The sequence below is a fragment of the Equus caballus genome, chromosome 7 (assembly GCF_041296265.1).
Source record: "Equus caballus isolate H_3958 breed thoroughbred chromosome 7, TB-T2T, whole genome shotgun sequence".
NCBI lineage: Eukaryota > Metazoa > Chordata > Mammalia > Perissodactyla > Equidae > Equus > Equus caballus.
The window spans coordinates 21,100,955-21,124,040 of record NC_091690.1 but is presented as its reverse complement, the minus strand read 5'-3'; the positions used below and the strand labels follow the sequence as shown (position 1 = coordinate 21,124,040).

Here is a 23,086-nt window from a genome sequence, read left to right as displayed (position 1 = left end):
TGCAGAAGTAATGTACTTTTCAACTCCTATACATCTAAGTTGTCAAACGGTTGTTCAATACCAAGCTATCAACTTTCCAATTTATATCACAAGTAAGCAAGGTTCATTTCAAACTTTAAACATCCCTTAATTGTCTTTTCTAGATACAAAACAGCTTCCTTGTAATTATTGGTTTCTAGTTCAACATAAGGTCTTTAAATGAGGTCCTTCTTAATTTTAAAGCTTTTTAACTTTAGAAACTAATGTTGTATGTGTAATAGAAATAACTAATATATGACATTTAAAAACAAATATAATTTTCTTAAACCTGGCCTGGATCTGAATTCTCCTAGCAATAGAATAGTACATCATCAAAGTTTTCCACAAGTGTATAACGTCCTAAAATTAACAAACCTATTATATTCTCATCCCTCAGAAAACTTGGAATGCTTTCCTCTTTCCTTCTACAAAATCGCTGTCAAATCACATTCCTAGAAACTCCCATACCTCCCCACGCAGAACTAACTGAATCATCTACTCGTGCAGTCACAGCACTTAGGTGTTACTTGTGTCAGCAGCTATGTGCCTGTACACTCATTACTAAAGTGTGTATCAAGATCTAACAACGCTTAAAGTTAAAATGTTAAATTGACAACCGATTTTGCAAAACATGTCACATATTGTTTCAATGGATTTTATATTCATAAAAACATATCTCACCCTCCCTACAAAAAGCAAAACTTTGCCCAAGAGCATTAACTAATGAACTGTGGAGTAAATTTGAATTGTATCAAGTTTTTTCCTCAAAATTGGAAATTATTTGAGATGGACATTAATTATCTTTGATTTAGGGAGATTTTTCTACAAACTTGGTTTTAGAGGGATTATCGGCAGTGATTATATTCCCATGTATTCCAGGGCTTGTGCATTACTAGGTAATGAGTATTCCTTGCAACACATTCCTGTCATCTCGCGTTGGTCAACTCCTCTTGTAACCATGCCTTGGGACATCATATCTTCACTCACTCAGGACTGGAGTTAAATATCTAACAGAGCTACACCCCAACATGAGGTGCTTCAGTAACTCCTTGAGCTTAAACTATCCTCCTAAACTCAGTCCTTATTTTACCAATTCTAGAAAACCAAAATGTATCAAGAGCTTATATGTACATAGCTGTCCCTGGTCTTAATCATTTAATGGGAAAAACAATTACCAAAAGATCAAAAATTAGGCAAGACACATTAGAAATATACAGTTAAAATTTTTTTTTTTTAATATTGGCACCTGAGCTAACCTTTGTTGCCAATCTTCTTTTTCTTTTTTTTCTTCTTCTCCCCAAAGCCCCCCAGTACATAGTTGTATATCCTCGCCATGAGTGCCTCTGGCTGTGCTATGTGGGATGCACCTCAGCATGGCTTGATGAGCAGAGCCATGTCCGCACCCAGGATCCAAACCGGCGAAACCCTGGGCCGCAGAAGTGGAGCGCATGAACTTAACCACTCGGCCACAGGGCCAGCCTATATAGTTTAATTTTTAAACAATCTAATTTGAACCAAAAAACACTACTTCTAACTTTTTTTCTTTCAGTTCTGGTAAGAGAAATAGAATGAATCCAGATTTAAATTATAGCTCAGATTTTTAACTCAGAACAATTTTTATTAGAAGGAGTTTTTATTTTTCTATCAAGGGAACAACAGAGCCATAAGCATTAGCAAAGAATGAATTGTTTTTGAAGTTTCATGTATTTGAACCAGATGTGGCTCATATTGACGATGGTCCCCTGTGATAAGCTTGTTCCTTCTGCATAATCTTCAATTCAAGCTAAAATTACTAAATACTGAAAAATCAGATTAATGTATTGAATTGTCTTCATAATAATACAGCAAGGATGTTTGCGGAATATACGGAGTGTCACTTGTGCACCATGTAATAATAAAAGATTCAACACTGAAAGACCTAAATTTCAGGGGATAGTCCACGTAGTACATATACAAGGAAGCACTGGTCAGATTTATTTTAAATAGTCATAAACAATTCCAAGTATTTATTGAAACATATCAATTCAATAGAAAGTCTGGAATTGTAATAATGTTCCCAATTCATTTTTATTATCCTAAATATCACCTCCTCCTTCCTCGCCACAGAAGAAAGGCAAATTGTAACAAAATAGAAAAAAATATTTAGGCTGATAAGGAAGCATGCAACCTAAATAATTTTTTCTCTGCAATAGGATTTTAGGACTTTCTTATTTTACATGAGACAACACTGGGGTGGAAAAACACAGAACACTTTTTTTGTACACATTTAATATTTTTTCCTTTATCCAAGTAGACATGACCACTTTGTTTTGGCCATGATCTTTTAGCACTCCAAACTGTTCACCAGTGTATCTCTCCCCCTCTTCTTTTCAGACAGGACTTGGTGATAAATGGACTTTGGCACATACCTCACTAGAAATCATATTTTACATATGTACACTTATTCCATAGTTACTTGACACAGTTTGCCAAAGTTATTTGAGTAATAAATTCTAGTAATTAAGTTCATTTGCAAGTAACCACCAGTTAATCTTGGAGGAAAAATTCTACTTTCACAACTTCTCTCAGTTAAATTCTATAAGCATATTCTTTTATTTGGAGATAACTGTGGAATTCTGCTCTCAGAATTATACATTTAAATTGTTTACATAACTACCCATACAAATTCTCACTTATACCAAGTAGCTGGTTTATATTTATATCTTCATCTCAAGAGGGGAAAACAACCATTTCAGGATTCATAGAAAAATAAAGAACAGTTGATTTAAGAGGTCTAAGAAAATGGTGACTTTTAAAATTTCACTTATTTTCCTTTAAGTTCTCTACCCTTCCTATCCCTGATAAACCAAGATCATGTAACAGAAAAATTTAAATTAGGGTTAAATTCCAAAATCAAGCTTCAATTCAAAGAGAATTCTCTTTTCCAAGAGAACTAATTTTCCTGACTTCTCTTTCCCTCAAATCTAAGCAAAAGATGTGAGGCAATTAAATTTCAAAACCTCAAGGTTTCATCCAGGTTACTTTTCGAACCTGTCTCAATAGGGAACCACAATTCTACTTCTATATTTCCCAGTGGAAGTACTTATCACCAAAGGGCTAGGCCACATGTCCCTTGACTAGGAGTACACAGCTTAAAATCTGGTGTTTATTAAATGTGCACAATATTTGAGTGTAATTGGCATTTAAAAAAATTCAGTAATGCACATTACAAATAACTTATCCAGACAGACTCAAAAATAACTGGTTAACTTTAAAATAAAAAGAATACCTGTTTAATAACATATTTATATCTTGATAAGAATGAACCAGTGTGACCTGGGAGAGTCTAGAAATTCTTGGGTTAATTATAACAACATAGTGATAGGTTTTTCAAGGTACTTTCTAAACTCAGCAAGCCATTGGGCTCCAACTGCTCCATCCACAACCCGATGATCACAACTGAGTGTAACAGACATCATGCTAGCCACATCAAATCTAGAAAAAGATAAAAACATTATTAGGTATTCTGAAAGCAATCACTAGATCTGCCAGTAACCAGCCCAACTGCCAACTCCTACTCTTAATCCCAACCAGGTATCACCATTCTCTACCAAGTCTTCATGTCCTGTATACCTCTAGCTCATATTAATAGCTTGAAGAAATAGACCAAACAGCCATCTGGAGCGTGGGTCAGCAAACTACAGCCCACAGGCCAAATCTCACCAAATGCAGGTTAATTAGGATTCATTTATGTATTCCCTATGCTTGCTTTCATACTATAATGGCAGATAACTGCAACAGAGACCACATGATCTGAAAAGCCTAAAATATTAACTATCTGGCTCTTTAATAAAAAGTATACTGACCCCTGACTTACAGTAAATAAGGTCTCCCATCTCAAATAGGATTAACTACATTTAGTAAAATAAGAGATGCTGCCCTGAGAAACTTCATTCTATACTTACGTCTGACTCTACCTGAAGCTTCAATATGCCATGCCAATAACTGTAAAACTGAGACTCAAGAACAGGTGTAATGTAATGAAAATGAGCTTACAACTCCCTCTCCATTTTGGCACTCACCCTTTTTCATTATCAGCTGGAAGCAGTCTATCCTCTGAAGCACCAACTGCCAGAATACATGCTTGAGGTGGGTTAATAATAGCAGAGAAGTTCTTAATTCCAAACATTCCTAAATTGGAGATTGTAAAAGTGCCACCCTTGAAAAGAGATTAAAAACAGATCACGTTAATTGCTCGTCAACATAAATAAGAAAAAATGACAACTGTTTGTGAAAGACTTTAAGATAATCTTTTACTCTAAGAAGGCCTCTGAACTGCCATAAGACAGAGAGAAAGAAAGGAAAGGAAAATGGAATATGAAGTGATGGATACGTTAATTAGCTTGACTGTGATCATTTCACAATGTATACATATATCAAAATGTCAAGTTGTACACCTTAAATATGCACAATTCCTATTTGCTAATTATACATTAGTAAAACTGAAAGAAAAAAAAAGGCCTGAATGGAATACACTTTACTGAAAATATATAACATTTACAATTTGAATAAAAGTCAATTGTGTGGCACATTAGTTGGAAAACATCCTATTTTCAGCTTTTGACAGGCTACTCAATTTTTATTTTCAGGTCCTTGTGTCAGTGAGAATACAAGGTAGAATCAAAAGGTGTAAATCCATTAAAAGCATAATGGTGACCTTAAAAACAACACAATTCTTAACATTCAGAAGGTTAATAAATAATACCTTACCTGGAATTCGTGTGGCTGTAGTTTACCCTCTCGTGCTTTGGTTGCTAAGGAAACAACATCATTAGCAATGGTTTCCAGTCCTTTTATATGTGCATTAAATACAATAGGTGTGATGAGTCCTGCAGGAGTACTGACTGCAACGCTGATATCAACAACATGATTTCTATTTAAAAAGAAAAAAAAGAGATCTCAATAATTATCAACAATGTTTATTAGGAGCTTATGTGTCAGGTTAAGCAAGAATATTGATATTTACTTCAGTTTGTGTACTGCTCAGCCAGAGAGATATCTTTCCTGTTTTTACATTTTGCTGTGCCCTCTCCTTGGTCTGCACTTTTTTAAATGAATGAGAAATGTGTTAGTAGGTTGGTTTCACATGCACTCTCTAATTCCCTGCCTCCTCTGCCTTGACTAACACATGTGTAGGTGGGGACAAAAGGCTCAGAGCATTCAGTGAGAATTAAAGAGAACTCCTTGGATTGTGAGATGAAGTGTTTGGCTGCAGTTGAGTCTGCAAGCAGAGCTTGAGCAGATGAAAGGAAGAGTGAAGGGAAGGAACTGCATTCTGGGAGAAACAGGAGAGCTAAGGATGTAGGGTGGTCATGTCTCAGAATATAAAAGTAGGATTCCTACGGCCAGCCTGGTGGCTGAGTGGTTAAGTTCGTGCACTCTGCTGCGGCGGGCCAAGGTTTCACTGGTTCCAATCCTGGGCACAGACATGACCCCGCTCATCAGGCCATGCTGAGGCAGCGTCCCACATGCCACAACTAGAAGGACCCACAACTAAAAATATACAACTATGTACCAGGGGTCTTTGGGGAGAAAAAGGAAAAAAAAATAAAATAAAATCTTAAAAAAAAAAAAAGTAGGATTCCTAATCTTTTTCTACACCAGGGCACCTTTGCACTGGAGTTCCTTCTCAGAATACATTTTTTTTAACACAGAAAATAAAATGCTCAAATTACCAGAAAATCAAAAAACTACACTGAAAGTCAGATATCAAACTATTCAAAAAACAAAAGTGTGATATATGTGCTTCTGTATTAATAACAAGATCTTGCAGCAGGTCTAATAATAGCTATGATTTTGAAGTGATGATAAGTAAAACAATATATATTTTTTTTAAACATTGGCACCTGAGCTAACAACTACTGCCAATCTTCTTTTTTGTTTTCTTCTGCTTTTTCTCCCCAAATTCCCCCAGTACATAGTTGTATATTTTAGTTGTGGGTCCTTCTAGTTGTGGCATGTGGGACGCCACCTCAGCACGGCCTAATGAATGGTGTCATGTCCGTGCCCAGGATCCAAACCAGCGAAACCCTGGGGCCACCAAAGCAGAGCGCACGAACTTAACCACTCGGCCACGGGGCCGGCCCCAGTAAAACAATATTTTGAGACATGTGCAACAACCACAATGTGATATCAAAATAATGTTACTGGTTACCAGCACAAGTACTGTTAATACCTCTTTTTTTTTTTTTTAAAGATTTTATTTTTTCCTTTTTCTCCCCAAAGCCCCCCAGTACATAGTTGTATATTCTTCGTTGTGGTCCCTTCTAGTTGTAGCATGTGGGACGCTGCCTCAGCGTGGTTTGATGAGCAGTGCCATGTCCGTGCCCAGGATTCGAACCAATGAAACACTGGGCCGCCTGCAGCGGAGCACACAGACTTAACCACTCGGCCACGGGGCCAGCCCCTGTTAATACCTCTTTTATTCTCTACATTTATAATAGGAGGAAAAGCTAGATTTCAGTTGCAGGTTAGTGGAAAAGAATGATTTTTTTCCTCATCCAAGTTGCCAAACTCCTGAATTATATCCACACCTCCTTAAGGGCCCCTGCTAAAGTGTTCTGCAATCGAGAAAAAGTTAAAACTTCACAAGAAGGAAGAACTCCAGCTCATTCTAGGCACAAGCTTTAGAAGATTACAGCTACCAAATCCCTCAATGTGCCCAAGCTGGCCTGATGGAGCCGGCTTTTGTCACTTGCAAACATAGGGACCTGCTCTAGCAAAAGTGTGTGACCCTTAGCAGCTACCACAGCTGTGCTCTGGTTAAGGTACCACATGGCAAATAACTTCTTTCTTAGTAAAATTATCTTGTTATTACAATATTATCTAAAGATCTTCCTCATAAGAGAGTACAGATGGTGTTTCCTATCTTGTTCACCACCGAATCCAGCAAACAGTACATGTTCAACAAATATTTGTTGAATGGCTGTATGAACAAATGAATGAAGGGCATTTAGTAAGAATTAATGACTAATTCATAGAACTTGCTTTGCAACCTTGATCCTTTCATCTAAGTAGTGTTTCTTCAGATATTCTTAAAAAGTTAAACATATATTTACCCTATGACCCAGCAACTCCACTCGAAGGAATCCGACTGAGAAATGACAACATGTCAACACAGAGAATTGTATGCAAATGTTCACAACAGCCCTCTAAAAGATAAGTCTATGTTTTAATCCCAGAATCTATCAATGTGACCTCATTTAGTAAAATGGTCTTCACAGGTATAATTAGGATCTTGAGATGAGATCATCCTGGACTATCTGGGTGGGCCATAAATCCAATGCCAAGAGTCCTTATAAAAGATAGAAGAGAAGACACAGCCACAAAGAAGGCCATGTGAAGATGGAAGGAGAGGTTGGAGCTATGCAGTCACAAGCCAAAGAGTGCCTGGAGCCACCAAGGAAAAAGAATCAGCAGATTACCTGGTATGTGTGACAAGACTGCAAAATGGTTTAAAGTTCTCTTGGGGAGTTTCAGAAAAATTCATGATAAGTACAGAGAAAACTAGCTCCCTCATAGGCAATCATTAATATCAGTTAGGTGAGTATTCATGGTATTTACATATCTTAGTCATCAACAATATTTTCATTGGAATAAAAATATTAACACTGAATACTGATTTATTCAAAATTTGTGCTATATCAACTTGGTAGGATGATGGTGTGTATGTGTGTGTGTGCGCACACACACATACACACACATGTAAGAAGAACACAACACAGCTAAATCTTAATCTTCAACAATAAGTCAGTTGGTGAAGTAAAACATGAAAAATTCATACAAGGCAACAGAAAAATGTTATTTAGAAATATGAAGGTAAATATCAGAAGAAATAATAGTTTAAAAGTTGTGTTTGCATCTTGGGAGTAGAGCTCAGATTACAGGTCAAGTTGGTCACTGTAAACCATGGAGCAATATTCTAAAGTATATACTATTCTTTTAATAAAAACTAAGTTAATAATAATACAAGAGCCTACACAGTAGAAAAAGCCTAGGCTTAGGAATCAGAATCCTGGTTCCAATCACAATCCTGCTACTTACTAACCTATTAACTCAGGGAAAGTTACTTAACTCACTGAGCCTCAGTTTCTTCATCTAGAAAATGGACGTGAAAGCACCTAACTCATAAGGTGGTCATAGGATTAAATGAGACAAATGTGGAAGACACTGAGCACCATGCCGGTCACACGCCACCATAATATTAACAAATACTGGATTTTGGTTCTGTTTTCAATTTTGCTCCCACCCCTCAAGTTCAGCAGAACTAAAAGGTGAACAAAACCCATTTCAAGCCAGCTTTGTGAGAGTCATCATCAACTTAATTATACATATCTGTACAGTTATCTCCCTTTGCTAAACTCATATAAAGAATTTGTAGTCTTTACTAACTAAATTTAGCACTATCTCATAAATAGTTTTATATTGTTTTCAAACTGTTTTACCTACAGAACTCACGTTCCACTCTGTATTCCATTTTTCCTTACCTCCTATACTCCTAGTCATATATAATGCAAGAAAACTGCTGATGAATATATACCTTCCCTACTAGTGTTATACTTACTGTCTTATAACTGTGTCCAGCCAAGAAGAATTTGCTTCAGGAACTTTTAAACATGCTAAAGCTGAAGCTTTTATGATGAAATCATTGACGGAAATTTTGCTTCTTCCTTCTAACATCTGCAAAGATAAGAAACCATTGTAGTTTCTTAAATTCTCTTCCCAAAGACTGAAACTATATAATCTCAGGGGGTTAGGGGAGGACACACACATACAAATGTTCTGAGGTGGAAAGGATGAAATAAAACCAAAAGTTGGTTCTTTCATCCTTTTAAATTTAGGCCTTTGCAGCTGTTAAGCTTTCTGCTAAGCACTGCTTTAGCTGCATCCCATAAGTTATGGTATGTTATGCCGTCCTTTTCATTTATCTCAACAAAACCAAGTTGGTTCTTTGAAAAGAACAACAAAATGCCAAACATTTAGGTAGAGTGACAAAGAAAAAGAAGATTCAAATTCCTAAAATCAGAAACGAAGTAGGGGACATTACTATCTACCTTACAGAATTAAAAAGGATTACAGGTAATACTATGAACAAACATATACTAACAAATTAGATAACCTGGGTGAAATAGACAAATTCCTAGAAAGATAGAAACTACCAAAATTGAATCAAAAATAAACAGAACCACTGAATGGATTTATAACTAGTAAAGACACTGAATTGGTAATTAAAAAACTGGAAAAGCCACATTTGAAAGCCTAGACCCAAATGGCTTCCCTGGTGAATTCTATGAAATATTTAAAGAATTACAATCAATTCTTCACACACTCTTCTAAAAAATAGTGGAGGACAGAACACTTTCTCACTCATTCTATAAGGCCAGTATTGGCCTGATACCAAAAGTAGACCAAGATATCTCGATTGAAAACAAGAAAAAAACCCCTACAAATCAACATGCAAAAATCAGTTGCATTTCAAGGAGTGATGTCAGCATCATGGCAGAGTGAGCTCTCCCCATAAACTCTCCCCTCTAAGATACAACGAAAAGGACATTCATATTCCAACAGAGGACATCCACACAACACAAAAGGTGTCTGAGAGACCCACACAGCCACACACATTGGAAGGTGGAGGTGCTGGAGCACCACCCCCAAGGAAGTGATACAAGGTAAGAGAAAGCTTCTCTTTCTGCTTGAAGGGAAGCAACTCAGTGACTCCACGTGGCTCCACAAGAAAAGGGGGGAGAGAGCGGTGGCCCTCCGCAGGAACACCATAGATCTCTGAGGTGCCTCTCAGCCCAGGGGAAAGCCCCACACAGAGGTGACTAGCTATTGTAGGGGTGTCTTCATCAAGCCAGTGCTCCAGGAGAGCAGATATCAAGGGCAGAGCAAGAAGCCCTAAGACTGCACAGAAGAAAGAAAGCGCCCCAGCACCTGGGAGCTGTCCTACAGATTGCAGCAGGCTCCAAATACGCAGTTCTTGACTCCAACCCAGTGGCAAAAGGCGGAAGTGACAATGAAATACTACCACAATGTGGAGGCACATATCCATGCCATCTAGCAGTATGAAAAGATATATTAAATCTCCAGACCAGAAGGAAAATGATAACTGCCCAGAAATCAACCCTAAAGACACAAAAATCTATAAACTAAATGACAGAGAATTCAAAATAGCTATCATTAAAAAACTCAATGAGTTAAAAGAGAATGCAGATAGTTCAACAAATTCAGGAGCTACTCCACAAAAGAGTTCAAACTATAAAGAACAACAAACTAGAAATATTGGAGATGACAAAAACAATGGATGAGACAAAGCAGAACATGGATTCCCTGAACAAGAGACCTGATATCATGGAGGAACGAATCAGCAATATTGAGGACAGAATCTAGAAACGCTCCAGATGGAGAGAACTAAGACTAAAAAGAAATGAAGAAAGTCTCCAAGAAATATCTGACTCACTTAGGAAATGTAACATAAGGATTATAGGTATTCAAGAGGGAGAAGAGGAGAATGGTGCAGAAAACTTGTTCAAAGAAATAATAGTGGAGAACTTCCCAAACCAGGGGAAAGAGATGGAAATCCACGTGAAAGAGGCAAACAGATCTCCTACTGCAAGGGAAATACTAGCAAAGCTGGCAAAAGTCAATGACAAAGAAAAAATACTAAGAGCAGCAAGGCAGAAGAAAATGATGCACAAAGGACAAAGGAAATCCTATCAGGCTTTCAGCAGATTTCTCAGCAGAAACATTACAAGCTAGGAGAGAGTGGAATGATATACTCAAATCTTTGAAAGATAGAAACTTTCAGCCAAAAATACTCTATCTACCAAAAATATCCTTCACATATGATGGAGAAATAAAAACTTTCCACAAGACCCTAACCCACTACAAGAAATCCTCAAGAAGGCCCTCATACCTGAAAAGAAGAGAAGGGGTTACAGAGCCCTGAGTAAGGAGATAAATAGGCACACAAGATCAGAAAATTGCAGCTATCCATCAGAACAAGTTAGCAAACACTCAAGTAAAATATTAAAGGTAAAGGGAAGGAAAAGAACAAAAACTAAGATAATCTTGTAATTTTAAACACAAACTCACAACACAAGATGGAATAAGATGAGACAAAAACAACTTAGGCTGGGGTCAGCCCAGTGGCACAGCATTTAAGTGCACACGTTCTGCTTTGGTGGCCTAGGGTTTGCTGTTTCGGATCCTGGGTCCGGACATGGCACTGCTTGGCAAGCCATGCTGTGGTAGGCATCCCACATATAAAGTAGAGGAAGATGGGCATGGATGTTAGCTTAGGGCCAGTCTTCCTCAGCAAAAAGAGGAGGATTGGCAGCAGTTAGCTCAGGGCTAATCTTCCTCAAAAAAAAAAAAAAAAAAAACTTAGGAGGGGAAGAGGAAGGTGATTGAGTCAGCTTAGTCTAAGGAGATAAGAGGTCATCAGAAAATGGACTATCTGATCTAGGAGATTTTGTATACAAACCTCATGGTAACCACTAAACAAAAAAGCAGAACGAGAGGCAAATAATAAATAAGGAGAAAACTAAGAAAGCCAGCATAAAAAACTACCCAACTGAACTGGTAGTCCAAAACACACAAGATGAGTGACAAAGGAAATGCAAGAGAACCAGAAAACAAGTGATAAAATGGCAGCATGAAGCCCTGATATATCAACAATCACTCTAAATGTAAATGGGTTGAATTCTCCAATACAAAGACATAGAGTGGCGACATGGATTAAAGAACAGGACCCAACAACATGCTGCCTCCAGGAAACACACCTCAGCTCCAATGACAAACACAGGCTCAGAGTGAAGGGATGGAAGACATACTCTAAGCTAATGGCAAACAAAGGAAAGCAGGTGGTGCAATACTTCTAGCAGACAAAGTAGACCAAGATAAGACAGGAAGAGAGATGAACAGGGACAGTATATAATGATCAAAGGAACACTCCACCAAGAAGATATAACACTTATAAATATCTATGAACCCAACACAGGAGCACCAAAGTACATCAAGCAACTATTAACAAATCCAAAAGGAGACATTAACAACAACACAATAATGGTAGGGGATCTCAACACTCCACTCACATCAACGGATAGATCATCCAGATAGAAAGTCAATAAGGAAACAGTGGAATTAAATGAAAAACTAGGCCAAAGGAACTTAATATAGATATATATAGAACACGCCATCCAAAACCAGCAGATTACACATTCTTCTCAAGTGCACATGGAACATTCTCAAGGACAGACGATATGTTGGGAAACAAAGCAAGCCTCAATAAATTTAAGAAGACTGAAATCACATCAAGCATCTTTTCCAACTATAACGCTATGAAACTACAAATTAACTATAAGAAAAAAGCTGAGAAAGGGACAAAAATGTGGAGACTAAAAAACATGCTACTGAACACCAATGGACCATTGAAGAAATTAAAGGAGAAATCAAAAAATATTTGGAGAAAAATGAAAATAAAAACATACCATACCAACTCATATAGGATGCAGCAAAAGCAGTCCTAAGAGGAAAATTCATCACAATACAGGTTCACCTTAACAAACAAGAAAAATCCCAAATAAGCAATCTCACAGTACACCTAACAGAATTAGAAAAAGAAGAATAAACAAAACCCAAAGTCAGCAGGAGAGAAATAATAAAAATCAGAACAGAAATAAATGCAATTGAAACAAAAAAGACAGCAGAAAGGATCAATGAAACAAAGAGCTGGTTCTTTGAGAAGATAAACAAAATTGACAAACCCTTAGCCAGACTAAAAGGCACAAGGTAAGAGAGAAAGCTCAAATAAATAAAATTAGAAATGAAAGAAGAGAAATTACAATGGATACCAAAGAAATACAAAAGATTATAAGAGGATACTATGAAAAGCTATATGTCAACAAAATGGACAATCTAGAAGAAATGGATAAATTCTTAGACTCTTACAACCTCCCAAAGCTGAACCAATAAGAAATAGATAATCTGAATAAACAAATCACAAGTAAAGAGACTGAAACTGTAACCAAAAACATCCTAAAAAATAAAAGTCCAGGACCAGAGAGCTTCCCTGGAGAACTCTACTAAACAGTCAAAGATGATTTTAATACCTATCCTTCTCAAACTATTCCAAAAAATTAGGTAAGACACAACACTTCCTAACACATTCTATGAGACCAACATCACCTTGATACCAAAGCCTGACAAGGACAACATAAGAAAGGAAAACTACAGGCCAATATGGCTGATGAACATAGATGCAAAAATCCTCAACAAAATATTGGCAAACCAGATACAGCAATACATCAAAATGATCATAGACCGTGATCAAGTGGGATATATACCAGGGACATAGGGATGGTTCAACATCCGCAAATCAATGTGATACACCACATTAACAAAATTAGGGATAAAAACCACAAGATCATCTCAATAGATACAGAGAAAACATCTGACAAGATCCAACATCCATTTATGATAAAAACTCTTAACAAAATGGGGATAGAATGCAAGTACCTCAACATAATAAATGTCATATATGACAAACCCACAGCCAACATCATACTTAATGGGGAAAAACTGAACGCCATCCCTCCAAGAACAGGAACAGGACAAGGATGCCCACTACCACCACTCTTATTCAACACTGTACAGGAGGTTTTGGCCAGAGCAATTAAGCAAGAAAAAGGAATAAAAGGAATCCAAATAGGAAACGAAGAAGTAAAACTCTGGCTGCTTGCAGGCAACATGACTTTTTTTTAATAAAGATTTTTATTTTTTTCCTTTTTATCCCCAAAGTCCCCCAGTACACAGTTGTATATTCTTAGTTGTGGGTCCCTCTAGCTGTGGTATGTGGGATGCTGCCTCAGCGTAGCTTGACGAGCAGTGCCATGTCTGCACTCAGGATTCAAACCGACCAAACACTGGGCTGCCTGCAGCAGAGCGTGCAAACTTAACCACTTGGGCACGGGGCCAGCCCCAGGCAACATGATTGTATAAATAGAAAACCCTGAAGAATCCACTGGAAAACTATTAGAAATAATCAACAACTACAGCAAAGTTGCAGGGTACAAAATCAACTTACAAAAATCAGTTGCATTTCTATACTCTAATAACAAACTAACAGAAAGAGAACTCAAGAATACAATCCCACTTACAACCTCAACAAAAAGAATAAAATATCTAGGAATACATTTAACCAAGGAGATGAAAGAGGGACCAGCATGTGGCCAAGTGGTTAAGTTTGCATGCTCCACTTCAGCAGCCCAGGATTTCCCCAGAATCTACACCTATGTACTGGGGGTCTTTGGGGAGAAGAATTAAAAAAAAAAAAAAGATTGGAAACAGTTGTTAGCTCAGGTGCCAATCTTAAAAAAAAAAAAAAAAAAAGGAGGTGAAAGACCTACACAATGAAAACTATAGGACATCACTGAAAGAAATTGATGAGGACATGAAGAAACGGAAAGATATTCCATGAACATGGATCGGAAGAATAAACATAGTTAAAATGTCCATACTACCTATAGCAATCTACAGATTCAATGCAATCCCGATCAGAATCCCAATGACATTCTTCATGGAACTAGAACAAAGAATCCTAAAATTCATATGGGGTAATGAAAGACCCTGAACAGCTAAAGCAATCCTGAGAAAAAAGAACAAAGCTGGAGGCATCACAATCCCTGACTTCAAAATGTACTACAAAGCTATAGGAATCAAAACAGCATGGTGCTGGTACACAAACAGGCACACACATCAATGGAACAGAACTGAAAGCCCAGAAATAAAACCACACATCTATGGACAGCTAATCTTTTGACAAAGGTGCTAAGAACATACAATGGAGAAAAGATAATCTCTTCAATAAATGGTGTCGGGAAAACTGGACAGCCACACACAAAAAGTAGACCATTATCCTATGCCATACACAAAGATAAACTCAAAATGGATCAAAGACTTGAAGGTAAGACCTGAAACCATAAAACTTCTGGAAGAAAATACAGGTAGTACACTCTCTGACTTTGATCTTAAAAGGGTCTTTTTGAATACCATGTCTTCTCAGACAAGGGAAACAAAAGAAAAAATAAACAAGTGGGATTTCATCAGACTGAAGAGCTTCTGCAAGGCAAAGGAAACAGGATCAAAACAAAGACAACCACCAAGTGGGAGAAAATATTTGCAAACCATTTATCTGACAAGGGGTTAATCTCCATAATATATAAAGAATTCACACAACTGAACAACAAAAAAACAAACAACCCAATCAAAACATGGGCAGAGGATACGAACAGACATTTCTCTAAAGAAGATATATAGATGGCCAATAGGCACATGAAAAGTTGTTCAACATCACTAATCATCAGGGAAATGCAAATCAAAACTACAATAAGATATCACCTCATACCCATTAAAATGGCTATAATCACTAAGACAAAAAATAACAAATGAAGAGGTTGTGGAGAAAAGGGAACCCTCATATGCTTCTGGTGGGAATACAAACTGGTGCAGCCACTATGGAAAATAGTATGGAGATTTCTCAAAAAACTAAAAATAGAAATACCATAAGACTCAGGTATCCCACCACTAGGTATCTATCCAAAGAACTTGAAATCAAAAATTCAAAGTGACTTGGGCACCCCTATGTTCATTGCAGCATTATTCACAATAGCCAAGATTTGGAAGCAACCCAAGTGCCCATCGACCAAACTGGATAAAGATGTGGTATATGTATACAATGGAATACCACTCAGCCATAAAAAAGGATAAAACCATCCCATTCACAACAACATGGATGGATCTGGAGGGTATTATATTAAATGAAATAAGCTAGAGAAAGACAAACACTGTATGATTTCACTCATATGTGGAAGATAAACACACGGACAAAGAGAATAGTTTAGTGGTTACCAGGGGGAAGGAGCGTGGGGGGTTGGGCAGAAAGGGTGAAGGGGAGCACTTATATGGTGACGGAGAAACAATAATATACAAGTGAAATCTCACAATGTTGTAAACTATTATGAACTCAATAAAAAAAATCAGTTGCATTTCTATACATTGATAATGAACTGGCAGAAAGAGAAGTCAAGAACACAATCCCATTTACAATCACAACAGAAAGAATAAAATACCTAGGAATAAGTTTAATCAAGGAGGTAAAACACCTAAACACTGAAAACTATAAGACATTATTGAAAGAAACCAAAGAAGACATAAAGAAATGGCAAGATATTCCATGCTCACAAACTGGAAGAATAAACATAGTTAAAATATCCATAGCACCTAAAGCAACCTACAGATTCAATGCAATCTCAACCAGAATCCCAATGACATTCTTCGCAGAAAGAGAATAAAGAATCCTAAAATTTATATGGAACAACAGAAGATTGTGAATAGCGAAAACAATCCTGAGAAAAAAGAACAAAGTTGGAGGTATCACACTCCCTGAATTCAAATCATACTACATAGCAATGGTAATCAAAACAGCATGGTACTGGCAGAAAAACACACACACACAGATCAATGGAAAAGAATTTGAGAGCCCAAAAATGAAACCACACATCTATGGACAGCTAATCTTTGGCAAAAGAGTCAATAATGTACAATGGAGAAAGGAAAGTCTCTTCAAGAAGTGCTGTTGGGAAAACTGGGCAGCCACATGCAAAAGAATGGAAGTAGACCATTGTCTTACACCATACCCAAAAATGAACTCAAAATGAATTAAAGAATTGAATGTAAGACCTGAAACCATATAACTCTTAGAAGAAAATAAAGGGGGTACACATCAGTCTTAGCAGTATCTTTCTAAATACCATGCCTACTCAGGCAAGAGAAACAAAAGAAAAACAAATAGGCCATCGGATTAAAAAGCCTCTGCACAGCAAAGGAAACCATCAACAAAACAAAAAGACAACCCACCAACTGGGAGAAAATATTTGCAAATCACATAGCTGACAAAGGGTTAATTTCCAAAAAGCACTCATACAACTCAACAACAAAAAAATGAACCACCTGATCAAAAAATGGGCAGAGGATATGAACAGACATTTCTCCAAAGAAGATATCTAGATGGCCAATAGACAAATGAAAAGATGATCAACAGGGGCCGGCTCGGTGGCACAGTAGTTAAGTGTGCAGGTTCCGCTTCGGCGGCCTGGGGTTCGCTGGTTTGGATCCCAGGTGCAGACATGGCACCGCTTGGCACGCCATGCTGTGGCAAGCATCCCACATATAAAGTAGTGGAAGATGGGCATGGATGTTAGCTCAGAGCCAGTCTTCCTCAGCAAAAAGAGGAGGATTGGGGAGAGGGGGCAGAGCAAAATGGCAGGGTGAGCTGACCCGGGATTCTCTCCCCTCCAAAATAGAACAAAAGATTGGAAGAACTGAATTTCAGAGGATAAACATAACGCCAGCTCGTTAGAGACCTACAATACCAAGAAGGCGGAGATCATAACCTTGCTTGCACCTTCGGAGGCGCTGGAACGGTAGGAGAGAACATCGCTCCCTCCCCTAGAGTCTGCAATCGCTGTGGCACGGGTCGGGAAGGAGCGGGGGAGGGGCCGCGCGACTGGGGGATCATCCGCTGATTCAGTGGAGACCCGCTGACGGGGGGAAAGCTTCCGTCCCCGGGGACCCCATAAATCAAGGGCCTTGGGAGACCAGAGAACAGAACTGATCTGAACCCAGACCAGTGCGAGTGAGTAACAGCCCCTCCCCCCTGCTGGCAAAGCCAGTGGGCGCAGCCGTCTTGCCCCAAGGCAGAGAGCTCATAACACGCGGCTCTTGACCCCCATCTAGTGGCGACAGGCTGTAACTGCAACTGAATTCTACCACCATGGGAAAAAACCGCTCCTCTACCATCCAGCAATTGATAAAAGCCCCAGACCAGAAGGAAAACAATAAAAACAGAGAATTAAGTCCTGAGGACTTGGAATTAGGTAAACTAAGTGATAATGAATTCAGAGCAGCTATAATCAAAAAACTCAATGAAGTAGAGAGAAAGAGAAACAAGCCGAGTTCTGGAGTTACTTCACAAAAGAGATTGAAATCATAAAGAAGAATCAAACAGAATTACTTGAGATGAAAAACACAATGGACCAGATAAAACAGAATACAGATTCCCTGAATGCCCGTGTAGACAACATAGAGGAGAAAATTAGCATAATCAAAGATAGACAGGCTGAATGGCGCCAGACAGAGGAAGAGGAAGAAAGAGAACTACGAATTAAAAAAAATGAGGAAAATCTCTGAGAGATAATGGATTCAATGAAGAGTAAGAACATAAGGATCATAGGAATTCCCGAGAATGTGGAAAAGGAAAATGGAGCAGAAAGTGTGCCTAACGAAATTATTGAAGAGAACTTCCCAAATCTAGGGATCGACGGAGAAATGTGTGTAGAGGAGGGTTTTAGATCTCCTAGATTTGTCAATGTAAAAAGACCTACTGCAAGGCACATAGTAGTAAAGTTGGCAGATAGGAAAGATAAGAAGAGAATATCAGGGAAGTAAGGAAACAAAAAGAGAATAACCTATAAAGGAGCCCCTATCAGACTGTCAGCGGATTTCTCTACAGAAACCCTACAAGCTAGGAGAGAATGGAGTGATATATTCAAAGCTTTAAAGGATAAAAATCTTCAGCCAAGAATACTCTATCCAGCAAGAATTTCCTTCAGATATGAGGGAGAAATTAAATCTTTTCCAGACAAACAAAAGTTAAGGGAATTTGTAACTAAAAGCCCTCCATTACAAGAAATCCTCAAGAAGGCTCTCATACCTGAAAAAAGAAAAAGGGAGAAAGGGGACACAATCCACAGACTAGGGAGACCGATGGATAGAACCAGAACAGGATAGCAAATATTCAATTATAGCATTAGAGTAAAGGTAAGGAAACTACCAAAACAAGGATGATCTTAGCACTCTACTACAAATTAATAAGACAAGTTGGAATAAAAAATGAAAATAATTATTTAGGAGGGGAAGAGCAAAGGGTCTAAATCAGTATTGGTCAAGTAGGTAAGAGACCACCAGAGAATAGACTATATTATACAGGAGATTCTAAATACAAACTTCAAGATAGACACTAAAATAAAGTACAGAACAGAGTCACAAATCATAAATAAGGAAAAATCTAAGAAACCCAGCATAAGAAATTGCAGTATTAAATGGGTAGTCTAAAGCAAACAGGAAAAGAAACACAGGCAAACAAGATAATGAGTGACAGATTAACAGCATTAAGTCCACATGCATCAATAATCACTCTCAATGTGAACGGATTGAACTCTCCAATAAAAAGACACAGAGTGGCAAAACGGATTAAAGAACACGATCCAACAATTTGTTGCCTCCAGGAAACAGACCTCAGCCCCAAGGACAAACACAGACTCAGGGTGAAGGGGTGGAGGACAATACTTCAAGCAAATAGCAAAGAAAAAAAGGTAGGTGTTGCAATTCTCATATCAGACCAAGTGGATTTCAAAATAAGACAGGTAAAGAGAGACACAGAGGGACAATATATAATGATCAAAGGGACACTTCATCAAGAAGAAATAATGCTTATAAATATCTATGCACCCAACACAGGAGCACCAAGATTCATAAAGCAACTATTAACAGACCTAAAGGAAGATGTTAACAACAACACAATAATAGTAGGAGACCTCAACACCCCACTCACATCAATGGACAGATCATCCAGACAGAAAATCAACAAGGAAATAGTGGAGCCAAATGAAAAACTAAAACAATTGGACTTAACAGACATATATAGATCACTCCACCCTGAAAGAGCTGAATACACATTCTTCTCAAGTGCACATGGAACATTCTCTAGGATAGACCATAAGTTGGGAAACAAGGCAAGCCTCTACAAATTTAAAATAAATGGAAATAATAACAAGCATCTTCTCAGATCATAGTGCTATAAGGCTAGAAATTAATTACAAGAAAAAAGCTGAGAAAGGCACAAAGATGTGGAGACTAAACAACACACTACTGAACAAGCAACAGATCACTGAAGAAATTAAAGAAGAAATAAAAAAATACCTGGAAACAAATGAAAATGATAGCATGCCATACCAACTCATATGGGATACAGCAAAAGCTGTATTAAGAGGAAAATTCATCGCAATACAGGCACATCTTAACAAACAAGAAAAATCCAAAATAAGCAACCTTAAAGCACATCTAACTGAACTAGAGAAAAAAGAACAAATGAAGCCCAAAGTCAGCAGAAGGAGAGAAATAATAAAAATCAGAGCAGAAATAAATACTATTGAAATGAAAAAGGCAGTAGAAAGGATCAATGAGACAAAGAGCTGGTTTTTTTAGAAGATAAATAAAATTGACAAACCACTAGCCAGACTTACAAAGCAAAAAGGGAGAAAGCTCAAATAAACAAAATCAGAAATGAGTGAGGAGAAATAACAACACACTCTGCAGAAATACAACAGATTATAAGAGAATACTACAAAAAACTATATACCAACAGAATGGATAACCTAGAGGAAATGTATAAATTCTTGGACTCCTACAATCTCCCAAAGCTCACTCAAGAAGAGGCAGACAATTTGAACAGACCAATCACAAGGAAAGAGATTGAAACAGCAATCAAAAACATCCCAAAGAATAAAATCCCAGGACCAGATGGCTTTCCTGGGGAATTCTACCAAACTTTCAGAGAGGATTTAATACCTATCCTTTTCAAGCTATTCCAAAATATTAGGGAAGATGGAACACTTCCTAACACATTCTATGAGGCCAACATCACGCTGATACCAAAACCTGATACAGGACACCACGAAAAAAGAGAACTACAGGCCAATATCGCTGATGAACATAGATGCAAAAATTCTAAACAAAATTTTGGCAACCAGAATTCAGCAATTCATCAAAAGAATCATACATCAGGATCAGGTGGGATTCATACCAGGGACACAGGGATGGTTCAACATCTGCAAATCAATCAACGTGATACACCACATCAACAAACTGAGGAATAAAAACCACATGATCATCTCAATAGATGCAGAGAAGGCATTTGACAAGATCCAACAGCCATTTATGATAAAAACTCTGAACAAAATGGGCATAGAAGGAAACTACCTCAACATAATAAAGGCCATATACGACAAACCCATAGCCAACATCATACTCAATGGGCAAAAACTGAACGCCATCCCCCTGAAAACAGGAACGAGACAAGGATGCCCTCTATCACCACTCTTATTTAACATAGTACTGGAGGTCCTGGCCAGAGCAATCAGGCAAGAAAAAGGAATAAAAGGAATCCAAATAGGGAGGGAAGAAGTGAAACTCTCGCTGTTTGCAGACGACATGATCTTATATATAGAAAATCCCAAAGAAACCATTGGAAAACTGTTAGAAGTAATCAACAACTACAGCAAAGTTGCAGGGTATAAAATCAATTTGCATAAATCAGTAGCATTTCTATACTCAAGTAATGAATCAACAGAAAAAGAACTCAAGAATACAATACCATTCACAATCGCAACAAAAAGAATAAAATACCTTGGGGTAAATTTAACTAAGGAAGTGAAGGACCTATATAATGAAAATTACAAGGCCTTTCTGAGAGAATTGGATGATGACATAAGGAGATGGAAAGACATTCCATGTACATGGATTGGAAGAATAAACATAGTTAAAATGTCCGTTCTACCTAAAGCAATCTACAGATTCAACGCCATCCCAATCAGAATCCCAAGGACATTCTTTACAGAATTAGAACAAAGAATCCTAAAATTCATATGGGGCAACAAAAGACCCCGAATTTCTAAAGCAATCCTGAGAAAAAAGAACAAACCGGGAAAACATACTACAAAGCTACAGTAATCAAAACAGCATGGTACTGGTACAAAAACAGGTGCACAGATCAATGGAACAAAATTGAAAGCCCAGAAATAAAACCACACATCTATGGACAGCTTATCTTTGACAAAGGAGCTGAGGGCATACAATGGAGAAAAGAAAGTCTTTCCAACAAATGGTGCTGGGAAAACTGGAAAGCCACATGTAAAAGAATGAAAATTGACCATTCTTTTTCACTATTCACCAAAATAAACTCAAAATGGATTAAAGACCTAAAGGTGAGACCTGAAACCATAAGGCTTCCGGAAGAAAACGTAGGCCGTACATTCTTTGACATCAGTATTAAACGGATCTTTTTGGACACCATGCCTTCTCAGAGAAGGGAAACAATAGAAAGAATAAACAAATGGGACTTCATCAGATTAAAGAGCTTCTTCAAGGCAAATTAAAACAGGACTGAAACAAAAAAACAACCCACTAACTGGGAAAAAATATTTGCAAGTCATATATCTGACAAAGGCTTAATATCCATAATATATAAAGAACTCTCGCAACTCAACAACAAAACATCAAACAACCCAATCAAAAAATGGGCTGGAGACATGAACAGACATTTCTCCAAGGAAGATATACTGATGGCCAATAGACACATGAAAAGATGCTCATCATCACTGATCATCAGGGAAATGCAAATCAAAACTACACTGAGATATCACCTTACACCCGTTAGAATGACAAAAATATCTAAAACTAATAGCAACAAATGTTGGAGAGATTGTGGAGAAAAAGGAACCCTCATACACTGCTGGTGGGAATGCAAACTGGTGCAGCCACTATGGAAAACAGCATGGAGATTCCTCAAAAAATTAAAAATAGAACTACCCTATGATCCAGCCATCCCACTACTGGGTATTTAGCCAAAGAGCTTGAAGTCAGCAATCCCAAAAGTCCTGTGCACCCCAATGTTTATTGCAGCACTGTTTACAATAGCCAAGACGTGGAAGCAACCTAAGTGTCCAGCAACAGACGAATGGATAAAGAAGATGTGGTACATATATACAATGGAATACTACTCAGCTGCAAAACAGAACAAAACCATTCTATTTGCAGTAACATGGATGGACCTTGAGAGAATTATGTTAAGTGAAATAAGCCAGCGAGAGAAGGATAATCTGTGTATGACTCCACTCATATGAGGAATTTA

General features: G+C 37.7%; 1 protein-coding gene across 1 annotated transcript in view; it reads right to left on the bottom strand.

Moving 5' to 3' along the window:
* Positions 1-1,615: 1,615 nt before the first annotated feature.
* The window catches only part of DLAT (dihydrolipoamide S-acetyltransferase), a 41,202-nt gene continuing 19,731 nt past the window's right edge, over positions 1,616-23,086 (bottom strand). The window contains exons 11-14 of the mRNA XM_001501821.7: positions 8,621-8,736; positions 4,768-4,930; positions 4,080-4,216; positions 1,616-3,492 (exon numbers count right to left, since the gene is read on the bottom strand). Coding sequence (XP_001501871.3) covers positions 3,363-3,492; positions 4,080-4,216; positions 4,768-4,930; positions 8,621-8,736 — 546 coding nt within the window. The 3' untranslated portion in view covers positions 1,616-3,362. The remainder of the gene's footprint in view (positions 3,493-4,079; positions 4,217-4,767; positions 4,931-8,620; positions 8,737-23,086) is intronic.